Raw genomic sequence first — 26,635 nt, forward strand, 5'->3', positions numbered from 1 at the left:
CCCCCACCCCGCGGGCCGTGCCCCTTTTAAGAAGAGCCCGAGGAGCGCTCCCCCCCCCCCCTCCAACCCCCGCCCTCCCCCCGCCAATGGCTGACAGCGCTGAGGTACCGCGACAAGATGGCGGAAGGCCCGCCTCCCTCCCCGCCCACACACACCCCGCCGTCGCCGCGCATGCGCGCCGGCCTGCCGCGGGGGGTGATGGGAGTTGTAGTCCCGGAGCGTGGGATGGGGGGCCGCGGGGTATGATGGGAAACTCCGCCGTGGGCCCTATGTGGAGTTCCCCCGGGGCGGCCATGTTGGGCCTAGGTCTGCGCCTGAGGCCTGGGCCGGCGCCTGAGGCCTAGGCCCCACGTCTGGCGCTCCGACAGGGGAAATTGTCCCAATTTTGGCCTTTTCTGAGGTGAAATAGTCCTCCTTCAAGGCACTTTTTGGCATTTTACACACGCCCCCCCCCCCCCCCCGTCAATCTGGGTTGGGGGAGAGGAAATAATTTGGCCGGTAGCACCTGGAGCCAGCGAGCCCCTCACACACACCCCCCAAAAAAACCCTCGCTTTTGGGGAATGAGGGAAAACAATGAGGAAAAATGAGGGAAAATGAGAAAAAAGATTTAAAAATGAGGGAAAATGTGGAAACAATGAGATAAAGATGAGGAAAAGTGGGGTATAATGAGGAAAAATTGAGATAAAATGAGGAAAAAATGACATCTCAAATCTCAAAAAATTGAGATAAAATGAGGAAAATGAGGGGAAATGAGGAAAAATGAGAAAAAAGATTTAAAAATGAGGGAAAATGGGGGGAAATGGCATAAGAATGAGGGAAAAATGGAATATAATGAGGAAAAATTGATATGAGGAAAAAATCACAGAAAATGAGGGAAAAATGAGGAAAAACGAGAAAAAAAATAGGATATAATGAGGAAAAAATGAGATAAAAGAGGGAAAAATGAGGAAAAAGCCAGGAAAAAGAGAAACAAATGAGGGGCAAATGAGAAAAAAAAAGAGATAAAATGGGACATGAGGAAAAAATGAGTGTAAAATGGGATAAAAACGAGGAAAAGACAGATATAATGAGGAAAAAATGAGATAAAACAAGATAAAAATGAGATATAAAGAGGAAAAAATGAGGAAATATTAGGAAGAAATTGGGAAAAAGAAAAAAATGAGCAAAAAGTAGGGAAAGTGAGGGGAAAAAATGAGAAAAAAGGAGGGAAAATTAGGGGAAAAAATGAGAAAAAAGAGAAAAAAGGAGGGAAAATGAGGAACAATGGGATATAATGAGGAAAAAATGAGATAAAATGAGGGAAAAGAGAAAAAAATGAGGAAAAAACGAGATATAATGAGAAAAAAGAGATATAATGAGAAAAAAGAGATATAATGAGGAAAAAACATGAGATAAAATGAGTCCCACCGAGTGGGGAAAAAAAAGGTGGCAAAAAATGAGAAAAATACCATTTTTTTCACTTTTTACCTTATTTTAGGGTAAAATTGATGCCGGAAAATTTGGGAAAAGGCGGGTTTTTGTCCCCCCCTCCCCCCCCATGCCCATTTAAGGAACCTCCACCCCCCCCCTTTTTTTTTTTATCCACTTTGGAATTTAATCCTCCCTAAAATTAGCCCCCGGGGCTGGATCCCGGGCGGCGCCGGGGATCGATTTTCCCAAAACCTGCCAAAATCTAGCCAAGGACAAAGGCCCCCAAAGCGGAAAATCGACCAGGGGATTCGGTAAATCCTTTTGATTCGATCGGTTTGATTGATTTTGGGGGGGAAAAAAAAAAGGGGGGGGGGGATTTGAGGGGTTTTGGGTTCCTGGGGCTCGGCCGAGGGGAGAGAAACGTGATCTCGGGGGGAGGGGAAACGGGAACAAAAGGGGTTTTTTGGGAATAAAATATGAGAATGTAATAATATAACAATATAAATAATGCTCAGTAGTCTATAATTCTTTTTCTCCTTTTTCCTCTTTTTTTCTCCTTTTTCTCCCTTTCCTCCTTTTTCTCCATTTTCTTTTTCTCCCTTTTTTCTCTTTTTTCTCCTTTTTTCTCCTTTTTTCCCCTTTTGTTCTTTTTTCTCCCTTTTTCTCCTTTCTCCTTTTTTCTCCTTTTTCTTCTTATGTTCTTTCTTTTTTTTTATTTTTATTTTCCTTTTTCTCTTTTTTCTCTTTTCTCTTTTTTTTTTCTTTTTTCTTTTTTTCTTTTTTCTTTTCCCTTTTTTCTTTTTTCTTTTCCTGTAGATGGGAAAAAATCTCAAAAAAAAAAAAAAAGAGGAAAAAAAAGAGGGAAAAAAAGGGGAAAAAACCCTTTGTGGCTTTTTTTCCTTATGGCGTTCACTCATGTGGGCAAAAATATTCCAGGTGTTGGGATTTTTTCCCAAAAATTGCAGGTTTTCCCCAAAAAATGCATTTTTTAAGGGCTGATTTTCCCTAAATTTGATTATTTTAATGCTCTTCCCTCTCGTTCCCCCAGGTTGAGGACCATCTTGGAGGTGGCTCCGGTCGGGGGAATCCATCAGGAATGGAGCCGGGTATGGGAAAATCCATTGATTTTTATGATGATTTTTTATTATTATTATTATTATTATTATTATTATTATTATTTATTTTTATTAATAATTTTTTCCCCTTTATTTTGTCTTTGGCAGGGAAAAGGAACGCGGATCTCCGTAAGTGAATTTTTTTTGGCCTTTTTGCCTCAAAATAAATCTCATTAATTCCCATTTCCCAGGGCCTTTCTTGCCTTATTTAAAAACATCTATTTTCGACCCCACAAACTCCTAAAAAGTGTCATTTTGGGGAAAATTTTGGCCAAAAAAGGGGCAAAACCCCACATTTTTTAAGACAAATCCTATAGTTCAAACCCCAAAAAGGACCCATTTGGGGCTAAATTTTCATCTCTTTATTTTGAGTTTATTTTTTAATTTAGAAATTTTAAAAAAGCAGATTTTTTTTTTTTTAAACTTTTTCACCTCTTTCTTTTTTAGAAGAATGGGACGCAAAAATCCGTAAGTGGTAATTTTTTTCCCCTCTCTCTCCCCCCCTCCCCCCCCTCCACCTTGATGGTAAAAATTCGGGGCTAAAAATTGGAATTTTATTTAAAGGGAAGCTGACGGAAGAATTCGGTGAGTTTTTTATGCCCCCGATTCCGCGGCTCCGGCATCAGCGACGTGTCCAAAAACATATATATATATATATAAATTTTAATGTATTTTTATTTAATTTAGAGGAAAGTGACACAGAGCTTGGTGAGTGAGAATTTTGGGGGGGTTTGGGTGCCCTTGGGGATGGGGAAAGGTCCTTTGGGGGGGGGGGGTGTTAAAGCCCCTTTAGGGGGGTGGAGGGACAGAGACCCCCCCAGACCGACCCCAGTCCGGCCCCAGTGAAGGAGAAGGGCCCCAAACCCCTCCCCCCCCCCATTATGTTCCAGAGGCCACGCCCCCTCCCACCACCCAGCCCCTCCCCCTCCGGCTGGGGGCGCTCCCGGGGAACCCCAAATTAGTTTAATTTTTAGTTTGATATCATTTTTAATTTAATTTGTTTAAATTTTAGTTCAATTTAATTTTTAATTTAATTTTTAGTTGGTTTTAGTTTAAGTTTTAATTTAAGTTTTTGTTTAATTTACTTTTTAGTTTACTTTTTAGTTTAATTTTTTGTGTAATTTTCCTTTTAAATATTATTTTTTCATTTTCATTTTTAATTTCACTTACTCTTTTCATTTTTAATTTTAATTTTTATCTTTGGTTTTAATTTTTAGAGGAGTGCGACACCGAGAACGGTAAGTCTCCTTCCATATTCTAAAATATATACCATTTTTAAAAAAAAAAAAATTAAATATTTTACTCTGTATTTGGAAATTTTTCCTGGAATCATATTCCTTTCTCACTGGCGCATTTGGGCAGGGCCACTGATGTATATACAAAAATTATATTTATATATATAAAATAGATAGATAGATAGATTAGATATAGATAGTGAATATTTTTTTTTCCATTTCGGCCTCAAAAAGTGAAAATAAAACTAATTGGAAATAAATAAAGAAATCGAATAACTCCAGACAGACCCGAGATTATTTTGTATTTAATTAAATATTTGGTATTTTAATCACTATTTTCAGTCTTTAATATTAAGAACAAAATGAATATAATTATGAGAAATAATTTAAATTTAAAAACTTTTTCTCTTTTTTTTTTATGGGGGAAAAAACGCAGAAATAGGTAAGTTTTGCTTTTTTTTTTTTTAAATCTTTGATAAATTAATTTTGATAAAGGGAAATTTCATGTTTATTAAACCCAACCCTTTTAATTTCTTATTTATTTAAACGCCCAAATATCTCAATGTCAAGGTCAAGAATTCAATCGTTCTGGGTTTATTTCTCTATTTTCAGATGAACTCGCAGCAGAAATTGGTAAGTTTTGATTTTCCTCCCATCAAATTTCAGTTTTTCTAACTTTGAGTCATGTTTTTGCTGGTTTTCCTGGGGTTTATCCCCTTTTCTTGCCTTTTTTTTTTTTTTTAAATACAGACTTTTAGAACTGTATTTAAAACTAAAATGAAAAATAATGGAAATTAATGTTAAAAATTAAAAATTAAAATTAAAATTGAAATATCACTACAGAAACCAGGGCGTTTGGGGGTTATTTTTAGCCCTAAAGCAAATAATAAAGAGAATAAATTGAATTTTGGAGCTAAAGCCCCGCGACAAAGGACAGAGTTTTGGGGCCATTGAGCCTTAATCCCTCTCAAAATACTGAAATTTTCCCCAAATTCCTTTTTTCCACTTTCATTTTGTCCCGTTTTTCACCGTAAAAGTCACAAATGGGGGAATTTTGTCCAGTTTTAGATGCAAAATATCTTGGGTTTTTGAGCAAATAAAGGGAAATCGGGTCGGGTTTGTCCCTGGAGGTTCTTGAGAAAAATAAAAATTTAATTTTCTCTTTTTAAAAATTTTTAGACAATCTGACAGCGGAGCTGGGTGAGTGATTTCCTTCCTTTCCGTGCTTTTCTTGGGGCGAAAAAGTGGTTTTTTCCCTCCTCAAACCCCCATAAATCCCATCTGGGGTAGAAAGAAAGTCAATAATTTAAAAAAAAAAAACACCAAAATTTCAAATTATAATTTCAATAAAATGAAAATCTGGATGCAGAGGAGGATGGGAGTGATATTTTTATTTTTTTTAATTTATTTCCTTTATTAATTGATTTTTATTTGATTTCTTTTTTTGTCTCTTTTAGAGGAACGGGAGAGAAAAATCAGTAAGTTTTGGTTTCAGACCTGGTTTGTAAATTCTTTGGGGAATACTTGGGAGGTTTTGGGGTTGGGCCAAGCTGCAAAATTTAGGTTTTTTGGCGACGTGTGGCCTCTTTATCTCAAATATAAAGGAAGCCCAAATTTGCCTTAAATTTGCCATAAATTGGATATAAATTTGCCTTGAATTTGCCTTAAATTGGAAATGAATTTGCCTTAAATTTACCATAAATTGGAAATAAATTTGCCTTAAATTTGGAAATAGAAGGAAATTTCTGCCCGAAGATGCAGGGCCCGATTCTTTACCCATAATGCCAAGCTCTTGTAGTCAATCCCTTCCCTCTTAATTAACGTTAGTCTCGTTAACGTCAACTCCTGACCCTGGATCGCGGCGGCGGAGAAATAAAAATCAATTTTAAATGAATATTCAATTAATATTCATTGATTTCTTTTGGTTTCAGGCAAACTCACAGCAGAGTTGGGTAAGAAAATTTTTTCTTTCCTCAACAAACCTGATTTTTAATTTTATTTTTTAATTTTCTCCACAAACCTGATTTTTAAAATATTTCTCTGTATTTATTTTTCCCTCTGCATTTATCGGTTCTCTCTTGGTTTTTTTAGGCGAATGCGACGCAAAAATCAGTAAGTGATTCCTCATTGGACGCTCTTGTTTCTCGGGAAAACGGGAACAAAAAGGGAATTTTCTGCTAAAAATATGAAAATTTCTTTTTGTAGATGGAATAACATTGACAACAGCAACATTTCAAAGTAGAATTATCAATTTAAAGGCAATATTGGGGGAAATATTAAATAATATTTCAATTTTATATTATTTTTTATAATAAATCTAATTCTTTAAATCTTTAATTTTACTTATTTACTCCTAATAATATTTAGTAATAATTTCTGGGGGTTTTTTTTTCCCTCCTTTTCTTTTCTTTCCAGAGGAACGTGATAGAAGAATCAGTAAGTTTTGTGGTTTTGGGGTAAAAAAGCTTTATTTTGGAGGAGGGGGAGCCCTTTCTTTCAAAGTGAAAAATAAAAATCTATATTTTAATTATTTTATTATTTTTTCCCCATGTTTCAACCCAAATAAATACAAATATTCATTTTTTCTCTTGGCAGCCAAACTCGCGGCGGAAATCCGTAAGTCTTTTTTTTCTTCCTTTTTGAAACAAAAAGGATGACTTTAGGCTTAAAACCCCCAAATTTAAAAATTTTGGAGTCGATTTTTGTCTCTTTATTCGATCTAATACCTATATTTTTAATTTTTCCTTTAAATTTTTATTTCAAAGGTAGACTCACCGCGCTGCTCGGTAAGTCTGATTTTTCTCCAGGATTATTTTAAATTAAATTTTTTGCGTGATTTTATGCATATAATATTGAATTTTAACAAAAAAAATTGTGAATTTTCAATTCAAATAATCAGAAAAAATGAGCAAAATCGGTTTTGCAGCAGAAAATCCTTGAACTCTTGGCTTCGAGACCTGTTGTTCTTGGGGAAGAGGGAGGCACCGTTGGAAAAAAAAAAAAAAACAAATTCTGGGATTTTACTCTTTTTCTTTCTTTTTCTTCATTCAGGGGATCGAGACTCGAGGCTTCGTAAGTGGCATTTCCCTCCTGACGCGTAAAATTGGGCTGGTGAGGTGGAGAGTTTTAAATTTTAAATTTTATTTTGCATTTTTCTCTTCTTTTTTCCCTGTAAATTTCTTTTTTTCCCTTCAAATCTCTTTTTCCTGCAAATTTTTCTTTTTTTTTTCTCCTTTATTTCTGAATTCAACCCCTTATATCGCTCCTAAATGGATTTATTGCCCAAACCAGTGGGTTTTCTCCCTAGAATAGAACAGAATATTTCGCCATTATAAAAAAAATTTGCATTTTGCTGTTATGAAAAAAAAAAAATCGCATTTTGCCATTATATTAAAGAAATTCCTTTTTGCCTTTAAACAATTTTTTTTTCCCCTTTTTTAGGGAAACTCACTGCAGAACTCGGTAAGTCTTTTTTTTTCCCTGTATTTTGGGGGGAAAAAAGGGGGAAAGGGACACCCAAGAGACGCTGGAAATTGATTTTTTCTTTAATTTTTAAATTTTCTTTACTATTTTTTTTTAGCAAAATGCGATGCAACAATCAGTAAGTGCCGTTTCCTCCTCGTCCACCGGATTTTAACGAGGTTTCAGCATCGAAATTAAAAAATTGTATTCTTAAATTAATTTTATTTTCTGGTTTAAGGAATATTTACAGTGGAGATTGGTAAGTTCATTTCCTTCCTTTTGCATTTTTTAATTAAACTGGGGGGGGGATTGCAAAAAAGAACCCGTTAAAATGCAAAATTATTAAGTTGTTGTGGAAAAAAATTAAAATTAAATTGTGGGGAAAAAAATACAATTAAATTCTGGGAGGAGAATTGAATTCTAAAAAAAAACCCCCAAATTTCTTTTTGCCTGTTTCCCTGTTTTTTGTCTCCCGGTGAAAAACCAGGACCTTAAAGGCAGAAATAGAGAAATTTAACCCCCCAAAATAATTAGAATCGGGGTCATCCTGGGCAGAAATTGAAAGAAAAGAGGCAGAAATTGTGAGAAATAACACAAATTTTTTTTTTACTTATTTTTAGGGGAGCAGCACACAAAAATCGGTAGGTTTTATGAACTTCTCAGGAGGAAATTAGAAAAATCCCATTGGAAATTGGAGAAACCTGTGTTTTTATGGGAAAAATTTAAAAATTGCATTAAAATTAAATTATTTTAAATTTTTTGTTCAGGTCAACTTACCGCAGACGTGGGTAAGTCATTTTCCCATTAAATTTGAAATCAAAAATCGCAATAAACACCATAATAATGACTTATTTCTGTTCATTTTTAGGCAATTGCACCAAAAAACTCCGTAAGTTTTTTTTTCTATTTTAAAACTGTGAAAATTAACCCAGAGAATTTTGTCATCGAGAAAAGAGGAACGTCCTAAACTTTTGTGGGTTTTTTGGGTTTTTTTCCTTCTATTTTCAGAGCAACGCGAGGCAGAACTCGGTAAGAAATTTCCTTCTTTTGCTCAAAATTGAAATTTTAAAATTTCAAAATTTGCCAAACAGAAGTTATTAAGGGGGGGGACTTCTATTTTGATCAAGTTTTGCAATAATTATGGAAAAAATAAGATAAATGTAATATATATTTTATACATATATCTGTATGTATTTTAATTATCTATGTTATATATATAAAAAATAAAATTTTGAGCTGTGGACTTCGGGAGCCATGTTTAATATTAAAATTAAATTTAGAATTAAATGGTAGATTCTATAGTAGTTTAAATATAGTTTAATTATAGCTTTAATAAAAAAATATAAGAAATGTTCCCCAAAATACCATTTCCAAGCAAAATTAGAGGTAGGAAAACACCAGAATTTTGATTTCTTTTAATTTCTTGATTTTTATTTTTCATTTTTAGAGGAGCGGGAGGTGATAATCCGTAAGTATCCCCCCCGGAGTGATGTCAGAGCTGGTTTTGGGGATGACGTCATCGGGAACACGAGGCCGGGAATATCTATAAATTATCGGCAGAAAAAAACAACATCCAAAGCTGCCTGAAAATCAAAATTTGTGCTTTTCTTTGGCCAGATAAAAAATTCTTTTGCCTCCCGTAAAAAATAGACCAGAAATATTTGGACAATTATTGCATCGTATTTGGGTTTGGGGGGTTGTGTCAGCCGGGATTTCACCTGTAAATCGTAACTTCCACATTGAATTTCTTTCAAATTTTCATGTTAAGCGCCTTACAGATTTTTACACTGAATTTCTTTTAAATTTTGATTTTGAATTTCTTTAAATTTTGATATTGAATTTCTTTAAATTTTGATATTGAATTTCTTGTAAATTCTGACGTTAAATTTATTGTAGAAATTATTTATTCCATTTATTTTTTTGTCTTTTAGGGGAAAATGAAGCGGAGATCAGTGAGTGGCATTTTCTGTCCTTTGGGGGGGGGTGTCACTTGCTTTAACCCAAATCGGTTTAAAATTCAAAATATAGGGTAAAAAGGGGGTATTTTTAAGCAGAAATTCCCATCAAAAACCATCCAAAGCAATGGAAAAAACAAGAATTTGTGGCTGGAATGCGCCAATTTTGGGAATTTCTTTTATATTTTTATTTTTAAAAGTCTATTTTTATTTTTAGGATTTAGCGTTAATTTTTATTTTTAGAATTCAGAGGGGGTTTTAATTTTAAAAGTTTTATTTTTATTTTTAGAATAAGGGGGGGTATTTTTAGAATTCGGGTTTTATTTTTATTTTTCGAATTTAGTTTTTGCTTTTATTTTTAAAATTTAGGTTTTGTTTTTATTTTTAGAATTTAGGGTTCGTATGTTTAGAATTTCAATTTCAATTTTTATTCTTAGAATCTGGGGGCGTTATTTTTAGAATTCAGTTTTTATATTTTTAGAATTTTTGTTTTGTTTTTATTTTTAGAATTTTGTTTTTATATTTAGAATTTCGGGTTTGCTTTTATTTTTAGAATTTAGTTTTCACTTTTCTTTTTACTTCTGCTTGGAATTTTTATAGGTTGAAATTTATTTTTATATATTATTATTTCTATATGGTATCTATAATTTCTATGTCATAAACATAGAAATTCTCTATAATGATAAAATTAACAATATAATTATTTTTATTATAAATATTTACTTCTAAGTTGTAAAATCTATAATTCTGGTGTTAAAAACCTCATTTTTCTTTGCTTCGAGGGCGCCTGAGGGAGCTTCTGGGTAAGTCCTTCCCCTCCCCCTCCATAAATTCAACCTTTTTACCCCAAAATTTCATGACCTCATTTATCAAAACAGAATTTGGCCAAAAACTGACTTTGAGGGAGGCGTTTTTGCCAAATTCTGCAAAAAAAATGGCAATAATTGGGAATAATTTCCTTTTTTTTCTCTTTGCAGAGGAGAAGGATTCAGAAATTCGTAAGTTCTGGAGCTCAATTTAATTATTAATTCCAAAAAATACACAAATTTGGAGAAAATACAGCAGAAATTAAAGGAAATTGTCCCAGAAATCTGATTTTCTCCCCTAAAACTTTCAGTCCCGCTCAATGATTTCATGAAATTAATGTAAGAATTTCTGTTCGGTTTTGATTTGTGATATTTTCTCCAAAATTTTAGCATTAAATTAAATACTTGCCGTTGTCCACGTGAGCTCTGCATCATAAATCGGGGGAAAATGGGGGGTTTTGTTCACTTCTGCTCATTTTCTTTGTTTGTTTGTTTTATTTTTAGGCCAAAAGGACGCCGTCGTTCGTAAGTGTCGTTTTCTGAGAAACGAGATGCTTGGGGGGCGACGAGCGTTTTAGTTTAATGGTTTTATTCTCATTTTTATTCTAATTTTTATTCTAATTTTGGCCACCTCCATCACCTCTTGGCCACCTCTGTCACCCTGTGGCCACCTCCGTCACCTCTTGGCCACCTCCATCACCTCTTGGCCACCTCTGTCAACTCTTGGCCACCTCCATCACCTCTTGGCCACCTCCGTCACCTCTTGGCCACCTCTGTCACCCTGTGGCCACCTTTTTCAACTCTTGGCTACCTCCATCACCTCTTGGCCACCTCTGCCACCTCCATCAACTCTTGGCCACCTCTATCACCCTGTGGTCACCTCTTGGCCACCTCCATCACCTCTTGGCCACCTCTATCATCTCTTGGCCACCGCTGCCATCTCTTGGTCACCTCCATCACCTCTTGGCCACCTCTGTCAACTCTTGGCCACCTTCATCATCTCTTGGCCACCTCCATCAACTCTTGGCCACCTCTGTCACCCTGTGGCCACCTCCGTCACCTCTTGGGTACCTCCATCACCTCTTGGCCACCTCCATCATCTCTTGTCCACCTCCATCAACTCTTGGCCACCTCCATCAACTCTTGGCCACCTCTGTCACCTCTTGGGCAACTCCATCACCTCTTGGCCACCTCTGTCAACTCTTGGCCACCTTCATCACCTCTTGGCCACCTCTATCATCTCTTGGCCACCTCTGCCATCTCTTGGCCACCTCCATCATCTCTTGGCCACCTCCATCACCTCTTGGCCACCTCTGTCCCCCCCCCCGGCCACCTCTCTCCTGCGTTTCGGTCCCACCAGCCCCAGGTCGAGGTGCCGGAGCGTGTCCAGAGGAGAGGCACCGAGCTGGGGAGGGGTCTGGTCGGCCTGGAGAAGAGGAGGCTGGGGGGTGGGGGGGGGGGGGGACACGACACCTCGTTGCCCTCTACAGCTCCCTGACAGGAAATTGTACTTTAGATTTTAAAATTGCACTTTAAATTTTAAAGAGCATTTTATTTCTAACAACGTTTCGTTCCTAATTATGCGCGCGCGTATTAAACGGGTAAAATTCTAACTCAAAAACAGCTATTAAAAAATAGCTCTATACACACCTATTCCCTTTCAAAAATCCCCCCCTCGCCCCCCAAAAAAATCGAATTGAATTCTGGGATGGAAACCCAAAATTTAAGAATTTTTATTATTTTTAAAAGCCCTATTTTTTTTAGCGCGCAAAGTGCTCGGTTCGGGGGCTGAATTAATTGACGTTAATTAATTGCCATTTATCGGTGGCGCCAAATTAACTCTTCTCGTTCCTTTCGCAGACGAATCTTCGGAGGAATTGGGTAAATCTTCAATTTTTTTTTCCTAATTTTCAATTTGACCCAAAAGAGAAACACTTTGTGCTTAGATTATTAGAAATAATATTTAATTCTCTTCCAATTTGAGTTGATAAAATAATAAATAATATATATATTATCATATAATATAATAATATAATAATATAATAATATAATAATGTATATTATTTATATAATTAATTATATATTATATATTATATAATTATAATTATATTATATAATTATATATTATATATAATTATATTATTATATTATTATAATAATAATTATTTATTTATTAAAATAAATTTATTTATTTTAATTTATTAAATAAATTTAATTTTAGGAATTCAAAAGGTTAAGAATTCTGATTTTTTTTTCTCTTTCTTTGGAAGAATTCTGGCTTTTTTCAATTTATTTTTATTCCTTTTCTTTTCTCTGTAAAAGTTCAAATTTTTTTTTCTCTCTTTTTAATGTTTTCCTTCTTTTTTGTCTGATTCCCAGAGGAGAGCGAACCAGAGGAGGGTGAGAACCATTTTCCCCTCTGACAAGGCAGAAAAACCTTTTGATTTGAGGGAATCCTCCTAAATTTCAATTTTCAATTTTTCCTCTTTTAAGACGAACTCAGCGAAGAACTCGGTAAGTCCTTTCAAGTCCAAAATTTCAACTTTTTTTTCTGTAGAATTCGAGTTATTTCTGGTCTTTTTATCACGAGAAACGAACGACGCAAACGCCAGCAACATTTAATACCGAAAATTTCAAGTTGAAAATTTTAAAGTTTCTCTTTTTAAACTCGAAATTTTTTTAAGCAGAAACTGAATTTTACATCAGAGTTCTACATTTCTCCACAATTTAACTGCAAAAGTGGAGGAATTTGGGTGTTTTAATAGCGAAGAAGAAAAATAATAGTAGAGAAGGAGAAAAATATCTAGGAAATAAAGAAATTCTAACAAAAATCTGTGTTTTTCTCTCTCTTAAGATGAAATCACTGAAGATCTCGGTATGAAATTTAATTATTTTTTTCTTTTTAACCTTTAACAAAAGCTTTTTCGAAAGTTTTCTGCGTTGCTCAGCGATTCGACTTTAACGTCACAAGAATCAGAGGGAAACAAAATGAAATTTCCAATTATTATTATTATTTCAAATAATTCTTACCAAAATAATTCCAAATATTACTGCTAAAAATGACAGTTTGGGGGGGAAAAGTCCTGTTTCTGGTAGAAAATCAACAGATAAATTTAAAATTCTTGAAATTTGGGGTTTCTTCCTTGTTTTTAGGGGAACGGGATAAAAAAATAGGTGAGTTTTCTCATTTCTCGGGGCCCGGATTTTGGGGGGCGGATTTTTTTCACCCCTCCCCCAACCAATTCAGCACAAAAATCCTAACTATTTCATTTCTTTTTTTTTTTTTTTTTTTCCTTTAAGGGGAAATCACTGAAGAGCTCGGTAAGGCTTTTTAATTTTTTTCCACTCTTATTTTTTTTCATGCTTAATTTTATTTTTTCCACCTTTAATTTAATTTTTCTCTACCCTTAAATTTGTTTTTTTCCTCCCTTAATTTGATTTTTTTCCTACCCTTAAATTTTTTTCTCCACCCTTAATTTTAATATTTCCACCCCAAAAAACCCCTCCACCTTTAATTTTTTTGACGCTTAAATTTGTTTTTTTCCCTTATTTTTTTACCCTTTTTTTCCCCCACCCAGTTACTTCCTTAAATTGTTTTGAATTTTATCTTTTCTTTTTTTAATCTCAATTTAGACAAAAAAAAATCCTGGCTCAAGTAAAAAAAATAATAATAATACTAAAAATAACCAAGATTTTGGTGGGGAAATTGTCAAATTTTAATTTATAGTTGATGCAAACCCCCCCAAAAATTACAGGAGACGCTGTTAAAATTTTAATTTTTCCTTTTTTTGTCCTTTTTTTTCAGCAAAACAGAGCACACGGATCGGTAAGCGCCATTTTTTTCTGCCTTTAATGGGACAGGGGGGAATATTAATAATTAAAATTAATTTTCCTTTCACTTTTTCTAGATGAACTCACGGCAGAGTTGGGTAAGTCCGATTTTAAAAAAAAAATAATTCAAATTCTTGCAAATATTTCATATTTGCAAAAATTTTTCGGTAGGAGCAAGTCACCACCTTCAATTTACGCTTGAGAAATTAAATAAGGGCTGGATTAATCTCCATAAAAATCAAATTTCAACTAAAATTCTCAACACAGAATGGAAAAATCTCCCATTTTTTTTAATAAATTTTGAATAAACAGAAGAAAATAAGAATAATTTCAGTTTTTTTTTTCCCTTTTCTATTTTTCCTTGTTTAGGAGAACGTGATGCCAAAATCGGTGCGTGCCCAGCCCCTCCCCCATCACGACTTTTATTTGAATTCTGAGAAGAATTAAAATCCAAATTTCAAGGTTTTTTTCTCTCTCCAGACGAACTTTCTGCAGAAATCGGTGAGCAAATTTTCTTTTTTCTCCGCTGACCACAAAACGCAGTTTATGGTCTGTATTTTGAGGTTATTTTCTTTTATAGAACTGGGGAAAAAAAAAAAAAAAACAACAAATTATGGCAATTTTTGATTTTTCTTGATTTTTTTAATTTAGAAAAACGCGATCGAAAAATTGGTGAGTAGCAAAAATTTTAATTTACCCCCCCTTAATTTTACTTTTTCTACCCTTAAGTATTTTTTTTCCACCCTGAAATTTTTTTCCACCTTAATTTTATTCTTTCTACCCTGATTTTTTTTTTTTTCATTTAATTTTTGTGATGAAAATCCTCTTTTTTTTTCAGATGACCTCACGGTGGAATTGGGTGAGTTTCTTGGAAAAGAAGGAAAAAAAACCCCACAAATCTGGGGGTTTCTTCTCAGTTTTAAAGTCACAAAATTGTAACAAATTAAACTCTCAAAACTGTAACAAAAAAAAAGGGAAAAAAATAACCATTTTTATAATTTCTCTTTTCAGAGGAATATAAAGCCAAAATGCGTGAGTTTCCCTTTTCCTCCTTTTCCAGCCCCAAAAAAGATTGGGGGGGGGGGGGGGAGGGGATTTTTTTTTACCTTCATTGTAGCTGAAATTCACCTGTATTTTTTCTGAGGTTTAATTTAATTTTTATTTCATTTTAATTTTATTTTTTATTAATAATTTTAATTAATTTTAATAAATAAATACTAATTTAATTTTTATTTAATTTTTCTGAGGTTTAATTTAGTCTCAGTGAGCTTATTTCGCAGTTTCCCTGAATTTTTTTCAATTTGTATTAATTTCTTTAATTCTTATTTAATTTTTAATTTATTTAGCTTTTTATTTAATTGTTACTTAATTCCTTTAAATTTTATTTAATTTTTATTTAAAATGTTGCTTCATTTTTCCTTAATTTCTTCCGTGTGTATTCATTTAAAATTTTATTTTAGTTACTTTAATTTAACTTTTAGTTTATGTAAATTTTTACTTAATGGATGTATTTTTTCCGTTTCTTTGACTTTTCGTTGACTTTTTAAAATTCCTTTTATTTTTTCTTCGAAGGCAAATGCCTGGAGGAGCACCGTAAGTCCGTTTTTTTTTGTCCTAAAAAAAGCAAATTTTGATTTTTGGATTGAAATGTGGCTGTTAATGACAATTTTTATTGCGTGTTTTTAGGGGAAAAGGAAGAAAAAATGGGTAAGTTATTTAGGGATAGGGGAAGAAAAAAACGGGAATTTTGGGCAAAGAGCACGGAAAAAAATAAGTAATTTGGTAAAAGATGAAGGAAAAATGGTTAATTTTAGGGAAGAGGAAGGAAAAAAATGGGGAATTTGGGGAAAGAGGAGGACAAAATGGGTAATTTTGGGCAAAGGGGAAGAAAAAAATTGATAATTTGGGCAAAGAGGAGGAAAAAAATGGGTAATTTGGGGAAAGAGGAGAAAAACTGGGTAATTTTGGGCAAAAGGGAAAAGAAAAAATGGAAAGTTTGGGGAAAGACAAAGGAAAAACTGGGTGATTTGGGGAATTATCCACCCTTGAGCGACGGAAATTGAGACGACAGCAGGTTTTGAGCCCAAAACGGGTGAAATAAATTGAAATTTTTTTTTTTTTTCTCCTCATTTTTTTCCCCCCTTTTCCCCCGCAGCCGACGTCACCCTGGACCCGGCCACCGCCCACCCCCGCCTGGTCCTCTCGCGGGACCTGAAGAGCGTGAGGTGGGAATATCTTCTCCGGGAGCTTCCGACGGAGCCGGGACGTTTCGAGGCGGATCCTTGCGTTTTGGGGAGCGAGGCCTTCGTCTCCGGGCGCCATTTCTGGGTGGTGGACGTGGCCCGAGGTCAATACTGCGCCCTGGGGGTCAGCAAAGAGTCCCTGGGGAGGAAACGACCCGTGGCCTTCAAACCCCAGGAAGGAATCTGGGGTCTCCAACAATGGGGCTTCCAAACCCGCGCCCTCACCGACCCCCCCACCCCCCTGGACCTCCCCAGGGTCCCCAAAAAGATCCGGATTTGCCTGGATTACGACTGGGGGGAAGTAGCGTTTTTCGATGCCGAGAAGGAAAGTCTCATTTTCACTTTTTCCCCCGTTTCTTTCGGCGGGGAACGCATCCGCCCCTGGTTTTGGGTGGAGTTGGGGACCCTCTCGTTGGTCCCGTGACCTGGGGGAGCCAGGAGGGGGGCACTCAAGGGGGCAGGAGATGGGGTGGAACCCCCTTTCTCCATCCCGACCCCAAGCTCTCGGTGGTTGAAGACCAGCAGAAGGAGGGAAAGGTCCTCGGGAAGAGCCACGTCCAACCTTGTGTGTCCCCCCCCCTCCGCCAAATCCCACCCGGGGGCTCCAAACGTGGCCGCGGGGAGGAAGAGGAGCTCATTGGGCGCGTCCTCGAGGGGGAAGAAGAAGGGCCCAAGCTCAAGCCAATGGCCCGGCGTTGAGGTTCCAACCTACGGGAACAGCTCTTCGCTTGGAGGACGCTCTTGGCCAACGGTTGGGGGACACTCTATGGTTGGAGGACGCTCTTCACCAACAGTTGGAGGACGCTCTTCGGTTGGAGGACACTCTTCTATCGGAGAACGCTCTTGGCCAATGGTTGGAGGACGCTCTTTGCTTAGAGGATGCTCTTCTCCAGTGACCGGAGGACGCTCTACAGTTGGAGGATGCTCTTCACTTGGAAGACGCTCTTGGCCAACAGCTGGAGGACACTCTACAGTTGGGGGACACTCTCCACCGACAGTTGGAGGATGCTCTTCTCTTGGAGGATGCTCTTTGATTGGAGGATGCTCTTGGCCAACGGTTGGAGGACACTCTATGGTTGGAGGTTGCTCTTGGCCAATGGTTGGGGGACGCTCTACAGTTGGAGGACGCTCTTTGGTTGGAGGATGTTCTTGGCCAACGATTGGAGGACACTCTGTGGTTGGAGGACGCTCTTTGGTTGGAGGATGTTCTTGGCCAACGGTTGGAGGACACTCTGTGGTTGGAGGACGCTCTTTGGTTGGAGGATGTTCTTGGCCAATGGTTGGAGGACGCTCTACAGTTGGAGGACGCTCTTCTCTTGCTCCCCGAGTTGAGCTCAGGCGTCGGGAGGAGAAGACACCAGCCCAAGCTGGTGTGACGCCCTCAGGTGGACACTGGGCTCCCAAAGCCCCAGAGCATCGTGGGTAGAAGCCCTGAAGAGCTTCCAAGAAGCTTCCAGCGAGGTCCAGCCCACCACCAGTTTGGGGACCTCCTGGAAGGGGGGTGGGTGGGGTGGGGGGGGTGTTGGTCACCACCACCTTCTCCTTTGAGGACATCTCCGGGGGCTTTAATGACCCCAAATTAATTCCTCGTTAAATCCCGGCTCCTTCTTGAACCACCCGAAAAACCTTCAATCGGGGTTTTTGGCCCCAAAGTGGGGGCCCCCCCTCCCCCCAAAATAAATAAACCGCTTGAGACACCCCCACCCCCCCCACCCCCACCCCCCGGAGGCTTTTGGGCTCCTTTAGTTCCCGACTGGTCCAAGGGGGGGACCCTTCCTGGGCCCCCCCCCCCCCGGCCCGGTTGCCCCCCCCAGGCCGTCCCTCCCCCCCCCCCCCCCACCCCGTTACGACCCCCCGGTTCTCCCCTTACCCCCCCCCCACCCTCTGGGCCCCCCCCCCGACGTCCTGGTGCTCCCCCCTGCCCCCCCCCGGGTCACACCCCCCCCCAAAGTCCTGGTGCTCCCCCCCCCCCATCCCTGGTTCCCCCCCCCCTCCCCCCTCTGGCCCTCCTCCCCCCTTCCCCCCCCCCCGAGGGGACAGACCCTATTTTTGGGGGGGGGGACGGACGGACACAATTGGGATGGGGGGCAGGGGGGGTCACGAGGCCCCCCACCAGCCCCCCGGGGTAGGGAGGGATTTGGGGGAGCATTGGAGCCCCAGTTTCCCCAGTATAACCAGTGAGGGGGGGTTCGGGGGGGGAGGGGGCAGATGGTCCTCTGGATGTAGCGCCCCCCCCCCCCCCCAAAAAAAAAGGGTCACTTGGCAGCGGTGGGATTCGAACCCACGCCCCCGCAGAGACTGGAGCCTTAATCCAGCGCCTTAGACCGCTCGGCCACGCTACCGCTGGGGAAATTGGGGGGGTTTGGGGCAAAAATCATGCGGCGGCAAAAAATAACCATTTTCTGGAAAATTTCTATTTGGGGGGGGGGTTAAAGGGGATCTGGGGGCTCGGACCAGTGGGGAAACCAGACCCCGGTGTCACTGGTCCCAGTTAGAAGGCCCCGAATTCTCCCCCCCTCCCCCCCCTTCCGGAGACCCCAATTCTGCTTGATTTCACCCCGTTTTCCAGCGGGGACACCCCCCCACCCCCCAAAGAAGGTGAATTTGTCTTGGGGGGAGGGGGTGGGGTTGGGGGGCAGAAGGGTCAAAAATGGGGGCAAACCAGGATGTCATCGATGGGGACCCACCAGGAGGAGGTCATTGATGGAGACCCACCAGGAGGACATCGGTGATGGAGTCCCACCAGTAGGATGTCACCCATGGGGACATCATGGATGGGGACCCACCAGCAGGACGTCCTCGATGGGGTCCCACCAGCAGGTCATTGATGGGGATGTCATCGGTGGAGACCCACCAGCAGGAGGTCACCCGTGGGGACGTCACTGATGGGGTCCCACCAGCAGGAGGTCACCCATAGGAACATCATCGATGGGGGTCCCACCAGAAGGAGGTCATCGATGGGGCCCCACCAGAAGGACGTCGTCGATGGGGCCCCACCAGCAGGATGTCCTCGATGGGGTCCCACCAGCAGGTTGTCACCCGCGGGGACGTCACTGATGGGGTCCCACCAGCATCTCCTTCTTCAGGTGGCTCCTCAGATGCTTCATGAGGGAGGAGCTGGACATGAAGCACTTGGGACACTTGGGACAGGGGTAGGGCTTCTCCCCCGTGTGGATCCTCTGGTGGATGATGAGGGTGGAACTGGCCCGGAAGCTCTTCTGGCAGTGGGAGCACTGGTAGGGTTTCTCCCCGGTGTGGATGCGCTGGTGACGCCGGAGGGTGGTGTTCTCCCGAAAAGCCTTCCCGCACTCGGAGCAGACGTAGGGTCTGGGACCCAGGTGACTCTTCTGGTGGAGGAGAAGACCCGAGTGGGTGGGGAAACCCACCCCGCACTGGTGGCACTGGAAAGGCTTCTCCACCAGGTGCTTCTGTCGGTGACGGTTGAAGGTCGAAGGGTCACCGAAAGCTTGGCCGCAGTCGGGGCAGGGGTAGGGGAGTTGGCCACGGTGGGTCCTGAGGTGGACCACGAAGGTGGAACTCTTGGAGAAGACCTCCCCGCAGTCGGGACACTTGTAGGTGCCTTCTTCTTGGTGGCTTTTCTGGTGTTTCTTGAGGGACTTGTTGGCCATGAAGGTCTTGTGACACTGGGGACACTGGAAGGGTCTCTCCCCCGTGTGGATGCGGCGATGGATGGTCAAGGCCGAGTTGGAGACCAAGGTCTTCCCGCAGTCGGGACACGGGAAGGTGGCACCTTCCGCGTGGTGGCTCTTGAGATGTTTCTTGAGGGACTTGTTGGCCATGAAGGTCTTGTGACACTGGGGACACTGGAAGGGCCTCTCCCCGGTGTGGATGCGGCGATGGATGGTCAAGGCCGAGTTGGAGACCAAGGTCTTCTCGCAATCGGGACATCGGAAAGGTCCCTTCTCCTGGTGGAGCTTCCGATGGTTCTGGAGGGACTTGGTGGAAGCGAAGCCCTTGGGGCACTGGGAGCACTGGTGGGGTTTCTCCTGGTGCTGGGGCTTCTGGTGGACCTTCAGGGCGGAGGGGTTCTCCTCCTGGTGGACCTTCCGGTGGCGGTTGAGGGAGGAGCCGCGGCTGAAGCTCTTCCCGCATTTCCCGCAGGAATGTTGGGGGTGTCCCCCCCCCGTCGCCCCCCCCTTTTTCCCCCGGAGGGTTCTCCTCCCCCCCGAGGGGTTCTTGGGGGGGTGGGAAGCCGGGGAGACGCCACCTTTGGGTCTCCTCCTGAAGGTTCCATCGTCCTCCTGGGAGGTCTCCTCCTCCTCCTCCGTCTCGCTGGGCCACCCCTCGTCATCTACTGGGAAAAATGGGGGGAAGGGGGGGGGACTGGGAATCCACCATCCTGGGGGTGAACTTGGGGGGGGATGGAGACCCCAAAACCCCCCAAAAGTGACCGATTTCACCCCTCAATCCAGGAGAACCTCCTGGTGGTGCCCAGTTGGGTTCTTCACCCCCCACCCCCCAGAACCTTCCGCCTCCTCCCAGTCCCACCAGTGTCTCCCATTTTTGGGGGTGGGGTGGGGGGGTGTGTGGAAAAGGGGGGGGGGGGGGGGGGGGGTCCCTCACCTGAAGGTGAAGAGTTGGACCAGGAGGAGCTTCCGGCCTCTCGGCAGCTTCTCCAGCGCTTCCTTCTCCTGCTCCGCAACCTCAGGAGGGGCCTCACCAGCTCCTCCTCCTCCTCATCCTCCTCTTCCTCCTCCTCCGGGGTGGGAATGTTGGGAATCCAAACCTCCTCCTCCTCCTCCTCCAACTGGGCCAGAAGGTCGGGGTTGTCCCCCCTCCGGAGACCTGGCTCATGGAGACACCAGTGGGTTACTGGGGAGTGGAGAAGAACCATCTGAGATACTTCCCGGGGCAGGAGATGGAGGTGGGACCTTCAAAACCCTCGATTTCCACCCAAAAATAGCGGAAAATCCAGGTTTTTGGAGGTCTCCGAGGAGGGGATTCCCAGTTGGGGGGAGGGGATTCCCAGTTGGGTTGATTGAGGAGCATCTCCAGGAGCTTCCCAAGGAAGGAGATGGAGCTGGGACCTTCAAAACCCTCAATTTTCACCCAAAAATAGCGGAAAATCCAGGTTTTTGGAGGTCTCCGAGGAGGGGATTCCCAGTTGGGGGGAGGGGATTCCCAGTTGGGTCGATTGAGGAACATCTCCGGGAGGTTGCCAGGTGGTGGAGAAGACCTTCCCGAGGCAGGAGAAGACCCGGGACCTCTTGGAAGGACACGGAAGGGTCAGAAAGGACCTCGAAGCTCGTTAAGTCCAACCCTAATCAGCTCTTAATTAGGACCTGCCCATGGAGGGTCTTCTCATGGACGTGGTCCACGAAACCAGTAGCCCCAGTGGGCGGGGACTGGGGCCTCCCCGTTCCCCGAATTAAGGAGGAAAAGGGGGAAAAAGGACCCGAAAAAGGGCGAAAACTGGTGAAATTCTTCTGGGTTTAGCTCATTTTTGGTGGTTTTTAACCCATTTTGGTGGTTTTTAACCCATTTCTGTTGCCTTTTCACCCATTTACGGTGTTTTTTTAACAAATTTCCTACCGGCGGGGGTGGGGGAGGGGCGCAGCCAGGCCCCCTCGAGGGTGACAGTGACCTCCTGGAGAACATCGGGCACCTGGGGGGGAGGGGGGGACAGAGGCGGGGGAGGGGTGAAAAGGAGAGAATTTCAAAAAAAAAAAAAGGTGAGAACGAAAAGGGAAAGAAAAGAGAAAAAAAGACAAAAAAAAAAAAACCAAAAAACCCCAAAGAATGAAAATAAAACCCGAAAATTAAAAAAAAATCACAAATTAAAAATGAGAAATCAATTAAAAAGAAAAATTAAAACTAAAAATTAAAAAATAGTAAGAAATAAAATGTCAAAAAAAACCCCAAAGAACTAAAGTTTTAGCAAAGAAATAAAAGTAAAAAAACCAACAAAGGAGTAAAAATAAACAAACAAATAAAATAAAAAAAAACCCCAAGAAATAAAATTACCCCCCCCAAATAAAGTAAAAAACCCAAAGAAATGAATTTTTTAAAAAGAAATAAAACAGAAATAATAAAAAGCTCGAGACAGAAAATTAAAAAAAAAATAAGAAAAGGAAAAGTGAAAGAAAATTTTTAAAAACCAAAGAAATAAAAAAAGAAGAAAATTTAAAAATAAAAAACAACGTAAGAAATAAAATGTAAAAAAAAAAAAAACTGAGTAAGAAATAAAATTTAAAAAAATAAAAGAGGCAGGAAATAAACCCAAAAAACCCGCAAAAGTAAGAAAAATAAAATAATTTTTAAAAAAACAGTAAAAACACCCACCCACCCCAATTCCCCCCCCGCGCCCCCCCTCCTTCCCCCCCCCCAAGTCCCCTGTGCCCCCCCAGTTTCCCCCCCTCCCCCCCCATTCCCGCTCCCAGGGAGGGGGGGGCTCCGCGCAGCCCCACGGGGAGGCACCTTTTTGGGGCGAAAAACTCCTTTTCTGCCATTTGCCCCCCCCCCTTTTATTTCCCCCTTTTTTCCCCCTTAAATTCCCCCCCCCTTTTACCTTTTTAATTCCCTTTTTTCCCTCTTTTTCCCCCTTTTTAATTCCCCTTTTTCCCCCCGTTTTGCCCCCCCAATTCCTATTTCCCCCCTTTCCCCCCTTTAATTCCCTTTTCCCCCCTTTAATTCCCATTTTTCCTCTCTTAAATTCCCCTTCCCCCCATTTTTCCCCCTTTTCTCTCCCTTTAATTCCCCCTTTTTCCCTCTTAAATTCCCTTCCCCCCCTTTCTTCTCCCCTTTAATTCCCCCCTTTCCCACATTTTCCCCCCTTTTCACCCCTTTAATTCCCCTTTTTTCCCCTTTAACTTTTTTCCCTTTTTTCCCGCCTTTAATTCCCATTTTTCCCACATTTCCCCTTTCCCCCCCTTTAATTCCCCTTTTCTCCCCTTTTTCCCCATTTAATTCCCTTCGCCCCTTTTCTCTCTCCTTTTAATTCCCATTTCCCCCCTTTTTCCCCTTTATCTTTTTTCCCCTTTTTCCCCTCTTTAATTCCCATTTTTTCCCCTTCCCCCCCTTTAATTCCCTTCCCCTCCTTTTTTCCCCCTTTAATTCCCATTTCCCCCCTTTTTTCCCCATTTAATTCCCTTCCCCCCCTTTCTCTCCCCTTTTAATTCCCATTTTTCCCCCTTTAATTCCCATTTTTCCCCTTTTTTCCCCCTTTAATTCCCCTTCCCCCCTTTAATTCCCATTTTCCCCCCTTTAATTCCCATTTTTCCCCCTTTTTGCCCCTTTTATTCCCCCTTTCCCCCCTCCTTTAATTCCCATTTTTCCCCCCATTTTCCCCCTGTAATTCCCACCCCCCCCCCCAACTTTAAACCCCCTTTTTCTCCCCTTTTCCCCCCATTTCCCCCCTTCCCCCCCCCCGAAGACCTTGACGCTCCCGAAGCTCCTCCAGACCTGGGACATCCCAGAAAAAAAACCCAAAAAAAGAGCCGGGAAGGTGTGTGTGGGGGGGGGTGGGTGGAGGGCAACTGGGAGAACTGGGAGAACTGGGAGAGGGGGGTGGACCCCCCGAGCCCCCACCCACCCCCCCCCCCCTGCTGCCAACGACCCCCCTTTTCTTCTCCAGATGGTCCTTAATGGCCCATCAGGAGCCATCGGGAGCCCCCTCCCCCGCCCCCCACCCGCCAATTTGAGGCCAAAAGAAAAAAAAAAAAAAAAAGCCGGAAAAAGGTCCTTTCTTTGAAGGGCACCGTTTCTCCTCTTTTTTTTTTTCATAAGGGAAAAAAAATAAATCCAAAAAAATAAGGAATTCCTCCCCCCCCACCCAATGCCCGAACGGAAATTGCCATTTTTTATTGTTTTCCCTCTTTTTTAGGGTTTTCCCCCCCAAAAAGGTGGGGCAGAAGAAAAGGGGGGGGGGGGGGGGTGGAAGGTGCCCATGACCACCCACCCCCCCCCAAAGAAAATCTTCTCTCCCCACCCCCAGGAGGTCGATTTTGGGGCAAAAAAAGGGGCTTCATGCGTGGCCTCGACCTTGGCCAACCCAACCAGGCTCCGAAAACCATCTCAAGAAGCTTCTTTTTGGGGGAAAAACCCACCTTTCCGCCATTTCTTGGACATCTTGAGGGTCTTCAAGGGGAACCCCACCAGTAGCTCCTCCTGGAGGCCCACCAGGCTTTACTGGTCCCAGTTGGGAGCCATTTTTGAGGTTCTTCTTGAGGACCTGGTCTCCAGGACCCATTTTTGAGGCTGAAGAGAAGATCTTGAGGGATCTTCTGGAGAAGAAGCCCACCAGCAGCTCCTCCTGGAGGCCCACCAGGCTTTACTGGTCCCAGTTGGGCACCAGCTTTTGGAGGATCTGGTCTCCAGGACCCATTTTTGAGGCCGAAGAGATCTTGAGGGATCTTCTGGAGAAGAATCCCACCAGTAGCTCCTCCTGGAGGCCCACCAGGCTTTACTGGTCCCAGTTGGGAGCCATTTTCGAGGTTCTTCTTGAGGACCTGGTCTCCAGGATCCGTTTTTGAGGCCGAAGAGAAGATCTTGAGGGATCTCCTTGAGGAGAACCCCATCAGAAGCTCCTCCTGGAGGCCCACCAGGCTTTACTGGTCCCAGTTCGGGGCACTTTCCACCCAAACCATTAACGTGGACCGGGCAAGACCCCAAATCACCCAAAACTTTCTTTTCTGAAGGCTTTAAATTCCTTTTTTTCTCCTTTTTTTTGGTTTTTTTTTTTACCATCCCGGCCCCTCCCGCCCGCCGGGGCCCCACCACCTTCACCCGCTTCCTCCCGACTCTTCCTCCCTTTTTTCACCGAAAAAGCCATAAATTTGGGTCTGTCGCCACGGCGACACCTGGGGGCTCCACCGCCGGAGGCAGAAAAACATCCTCTGCCGAGTCAAACTGCTCAAAAACAGGGATTCGGGCGCGTTTTCGCTCCCGTTTGACGTCCCGGGGGGCGGAGGAGCTCTTGTCTTGGAGACTGGGCCAAAAAAATAAGGGAATAGGCCCCGATTTGGCCCCAAATTTGGGGGGGCTTCGGGGGGGGGGGGTGGGGGTGTCAGGCGCCTCCATCGGGACCCCTTTTTTCATGTTTTCGGGGTGGTTTTCGGGGGGGGGGGGGGGGGCAAAAGATGGAGGCCTTGAAGGGCCCCCCCCCTAAAAAAAAATTTAGGCCTGAAAGGCCCAAAAATTTAGAGAAAAAGGGCCCAAAAATTTAGGGGAAAAGGGCCCAAAAATTTAGGGGATGAAAGGCCCGAAAATTTAGGGACAAAATGTCCCAAAATTTGGGGATGAAGGACCCAAAAGTTTAAGGGATGAAGGGCCCCAAAATGTAGGGAAAAGGGCCCAAAAATTTTTTAGGGATGAAAGGCCCCAAAAATTTAGGCCTTGAAGGTTCCCCCCTCCAAAAAACAAATTTATGCCTGAAAGGCCCAAAAAACGAAGGGACAAAGGGCCCCAAAAATTTAAGGGACGAAGAGCAAAAATTTGGGGATGAAAGGCCCAAAATTTAGGCCTGAAAAGCCCAAAAATTCAAGGGACAAAGGGGCCCAAAAATTAGGGATGAAGGGCCCAAAATTTAGGGAAGAAGGGCCCAAAAATTTCAAGGACAAAGGGGCCAAAATTTAGGGACGAAAGGCCCCAAAATTTAGGCCTGAGGAGCCCAAAAATTAAGGTTCAAAAGGCCCAAAAAATTTAGGGGTGAAAGGGCCCAAATTTAGGCCTGAAGGGCCCCAAAATTCAGGGACAAAGGGGCCCAAAAACGTGAGGGATGAAGGACCCCAAAATGTGGACAAAGGGCCCCAAAATGGAGGGGCCGGAATTCGGGCCCGAAAAGACCCAAAAATGTGAGGGATGAGGAAATCCCTTGGAGCCCCCCCTGACCCCCCCCATCCCCTGACCCCCCCGACCCCCAAAACCCCCCTGAGCCCCCCCCCGACACCCCCCATCCCCTAGAGCCCCCCCCCGAACCCCAAAACTCCCATGACCCCCCCCATGGAGCCCCCCCCATCCCCTGGAGCCCCCCCAATGGAGCCCCCAAAACCCCCCTGAGCCCCCCCCATCCCCTAGAGCCCCCCCCCCAAACCCCAAAACCCCCATGACCCCCCCATGGAGCCCCCCCATCCCCTGGAGCCCCCCCTGACCCCCAAAACCCCCCTGAGCCCCCCCCATGGAGCCCCCAAAAACCCCCTGGAGCCCCCCCATGAACCCCCCCACATCCTTGGAGCCCCCCCCCCCCCCCCCAAAGACAGACACGTCCCCAAGTTCAAGGTCATTTATTGCCCCCGGGGGGGGTCCCGGGGGGGGGGGGGGTGTCAGGGGTTTGGGGGGGTCCCACGGGGGGGGGGAGGGGGGGGGTGTCTCATTCCTCTTTGCCGGGAACCAGCGTGGATCTCTCGGGGCGGGGGGGGCGGGGGGGTCACTGGGGGGGGGGGGGGGAGAAAAAAAAGGGGGGGGGGGGGAAGGGTGTCAGCTGTGACCTTTGACCCCCCCAATGTGTCTGTGTGTCCCCCCCCTCCCCCGTCCCCAGACCCCCCCCTCCATGGGTGTCCTCCCCCCCCCCCAATTCCCCCCTCCTCATGCGTGTTGTCCCCCCCTCCCCGTGTCCTCCC

The 26,635-nt window shown here is 43.1% G+C and overlaps 2 protein-coding genes and 1 non-coding gene across 3 annotated transcripts; 1 reads left to right on the top strand and 2 right to left on the bottom strand.

Annotated features, from left to right (window-relative positions):
* Positions 1-117: 117 nt before the first annotated feature.
* LOC141477990 (uncharacterized) lies at positions 118-16,482 on the top strand. The gene is made up of 30 exons (XM_074167129.1): positions 118-240; positions 2,460-2,517; positions 2,635-2,655; positions 2,974-2,994; positions 3,091-3,111; positions 3,744-3,764; positions 4,374-4,394; positions 4,941-4,961; positions 5,219-5,239; positions 5,853-5,873; positions 6,813-6,833; positions 7,203-7,223; positions 8,092-8,112; positions 8,232-8,252; positions 9,961-9,981; positions 10,156-10,176; positions 10,489-10,509; positions 11,845-11,865; positions 12,364-12,384; positions 12,478-12,498; positions 12,839-12,859; positions 13,790-13,810; positions 13,893-13,913; positions 14,296-14,316; positions 14,467-14,487; positions 14,654-14,674; positions 14,827-14,847; positions 15,388-15,416; positions 15,510-15,522; positions 15,971-16,482. The coding sequence occupies exons 1-30, from the start codon at positions 118-120 to the stop codon at positions 16,480-16,482; spliced, it is 1,260 nt and encodes a 419-aa protein (XP_074023230.1).
* A 1,836-nt stretch (positions 16,483-18,318) lies between these two features.
* TRNAL-AAG (transfer RNA leucine (anticodon AAG)) lies at positions 18,319-18,400 on the bottom strand. Its single transcript has one exon. It is a non-coding gene; the product is annotated as a tRNA-Leu (tRNA).
* A 708-nt stretch (positions 18,401-19,108) lies between these two features.
* On the bottom strand, positions 19,109-25,005 carry LOC141477991 (uncharacterized; the record flags this gene model as incomplete). The annotated part of the gene is made up of 6 exons (XM_074167130.1): positions 19,109-20,370; positions 20,643-20,864; positions 21,612-21,684; positions 24,208-24,330; positions 24,485-24,578; positions 24,838-25,005. Coding segments are annotated over 6 exons (1,942 nt in total), but the record flags the coding sequence as incomplete, so codon positions are not given.
* Positions 25,006-26,635: the final 1,630 nt, after the last annotated feature.

The sequence above is a fragment of the Numenius arquata genome, unplaced genomic scaffold (genome assembly GCF_964106895.1).
Source record: "Numenius arquata unplaced genomic scaffold, bNumArq3.hap1.1 HAP1_SCAFFOLD_758, whole genome shotgun sequence".
In the NCBI taxonomy this organism is placed as follows: domain Eukaryota; kingdom Metazoa; phylum Chordata; class Aves; order Charadriiformes; family Scolopacidae; genus Numenius; species Numenius arquata.

Excerpts from the sequence above, each read along its gene's own strand:
- LOC141477990 (XM_074167129.1), top strand. The coding sequence starts at position 118 with ATGGCGGAAGGCCCGCCTCCCTCCCCGCCCACACACACCCCGCCGTCG. Across the intron at positions 7,224-8,091 it reads GAAACTCACTGCAGAACTCG|GCAATTGCACCAAAAAACTC; the intron begins GTAAGTCTTTTT and ends GTTCATTTTTAG. Across the intron at positions 8,113-8,231 it reads CAATTGCACCAAAAAACTCC|AGCAACGCGAGGCAGAACTC; the intron begins GTAAGTTTTTTT and ends TTCTATTTTCAG.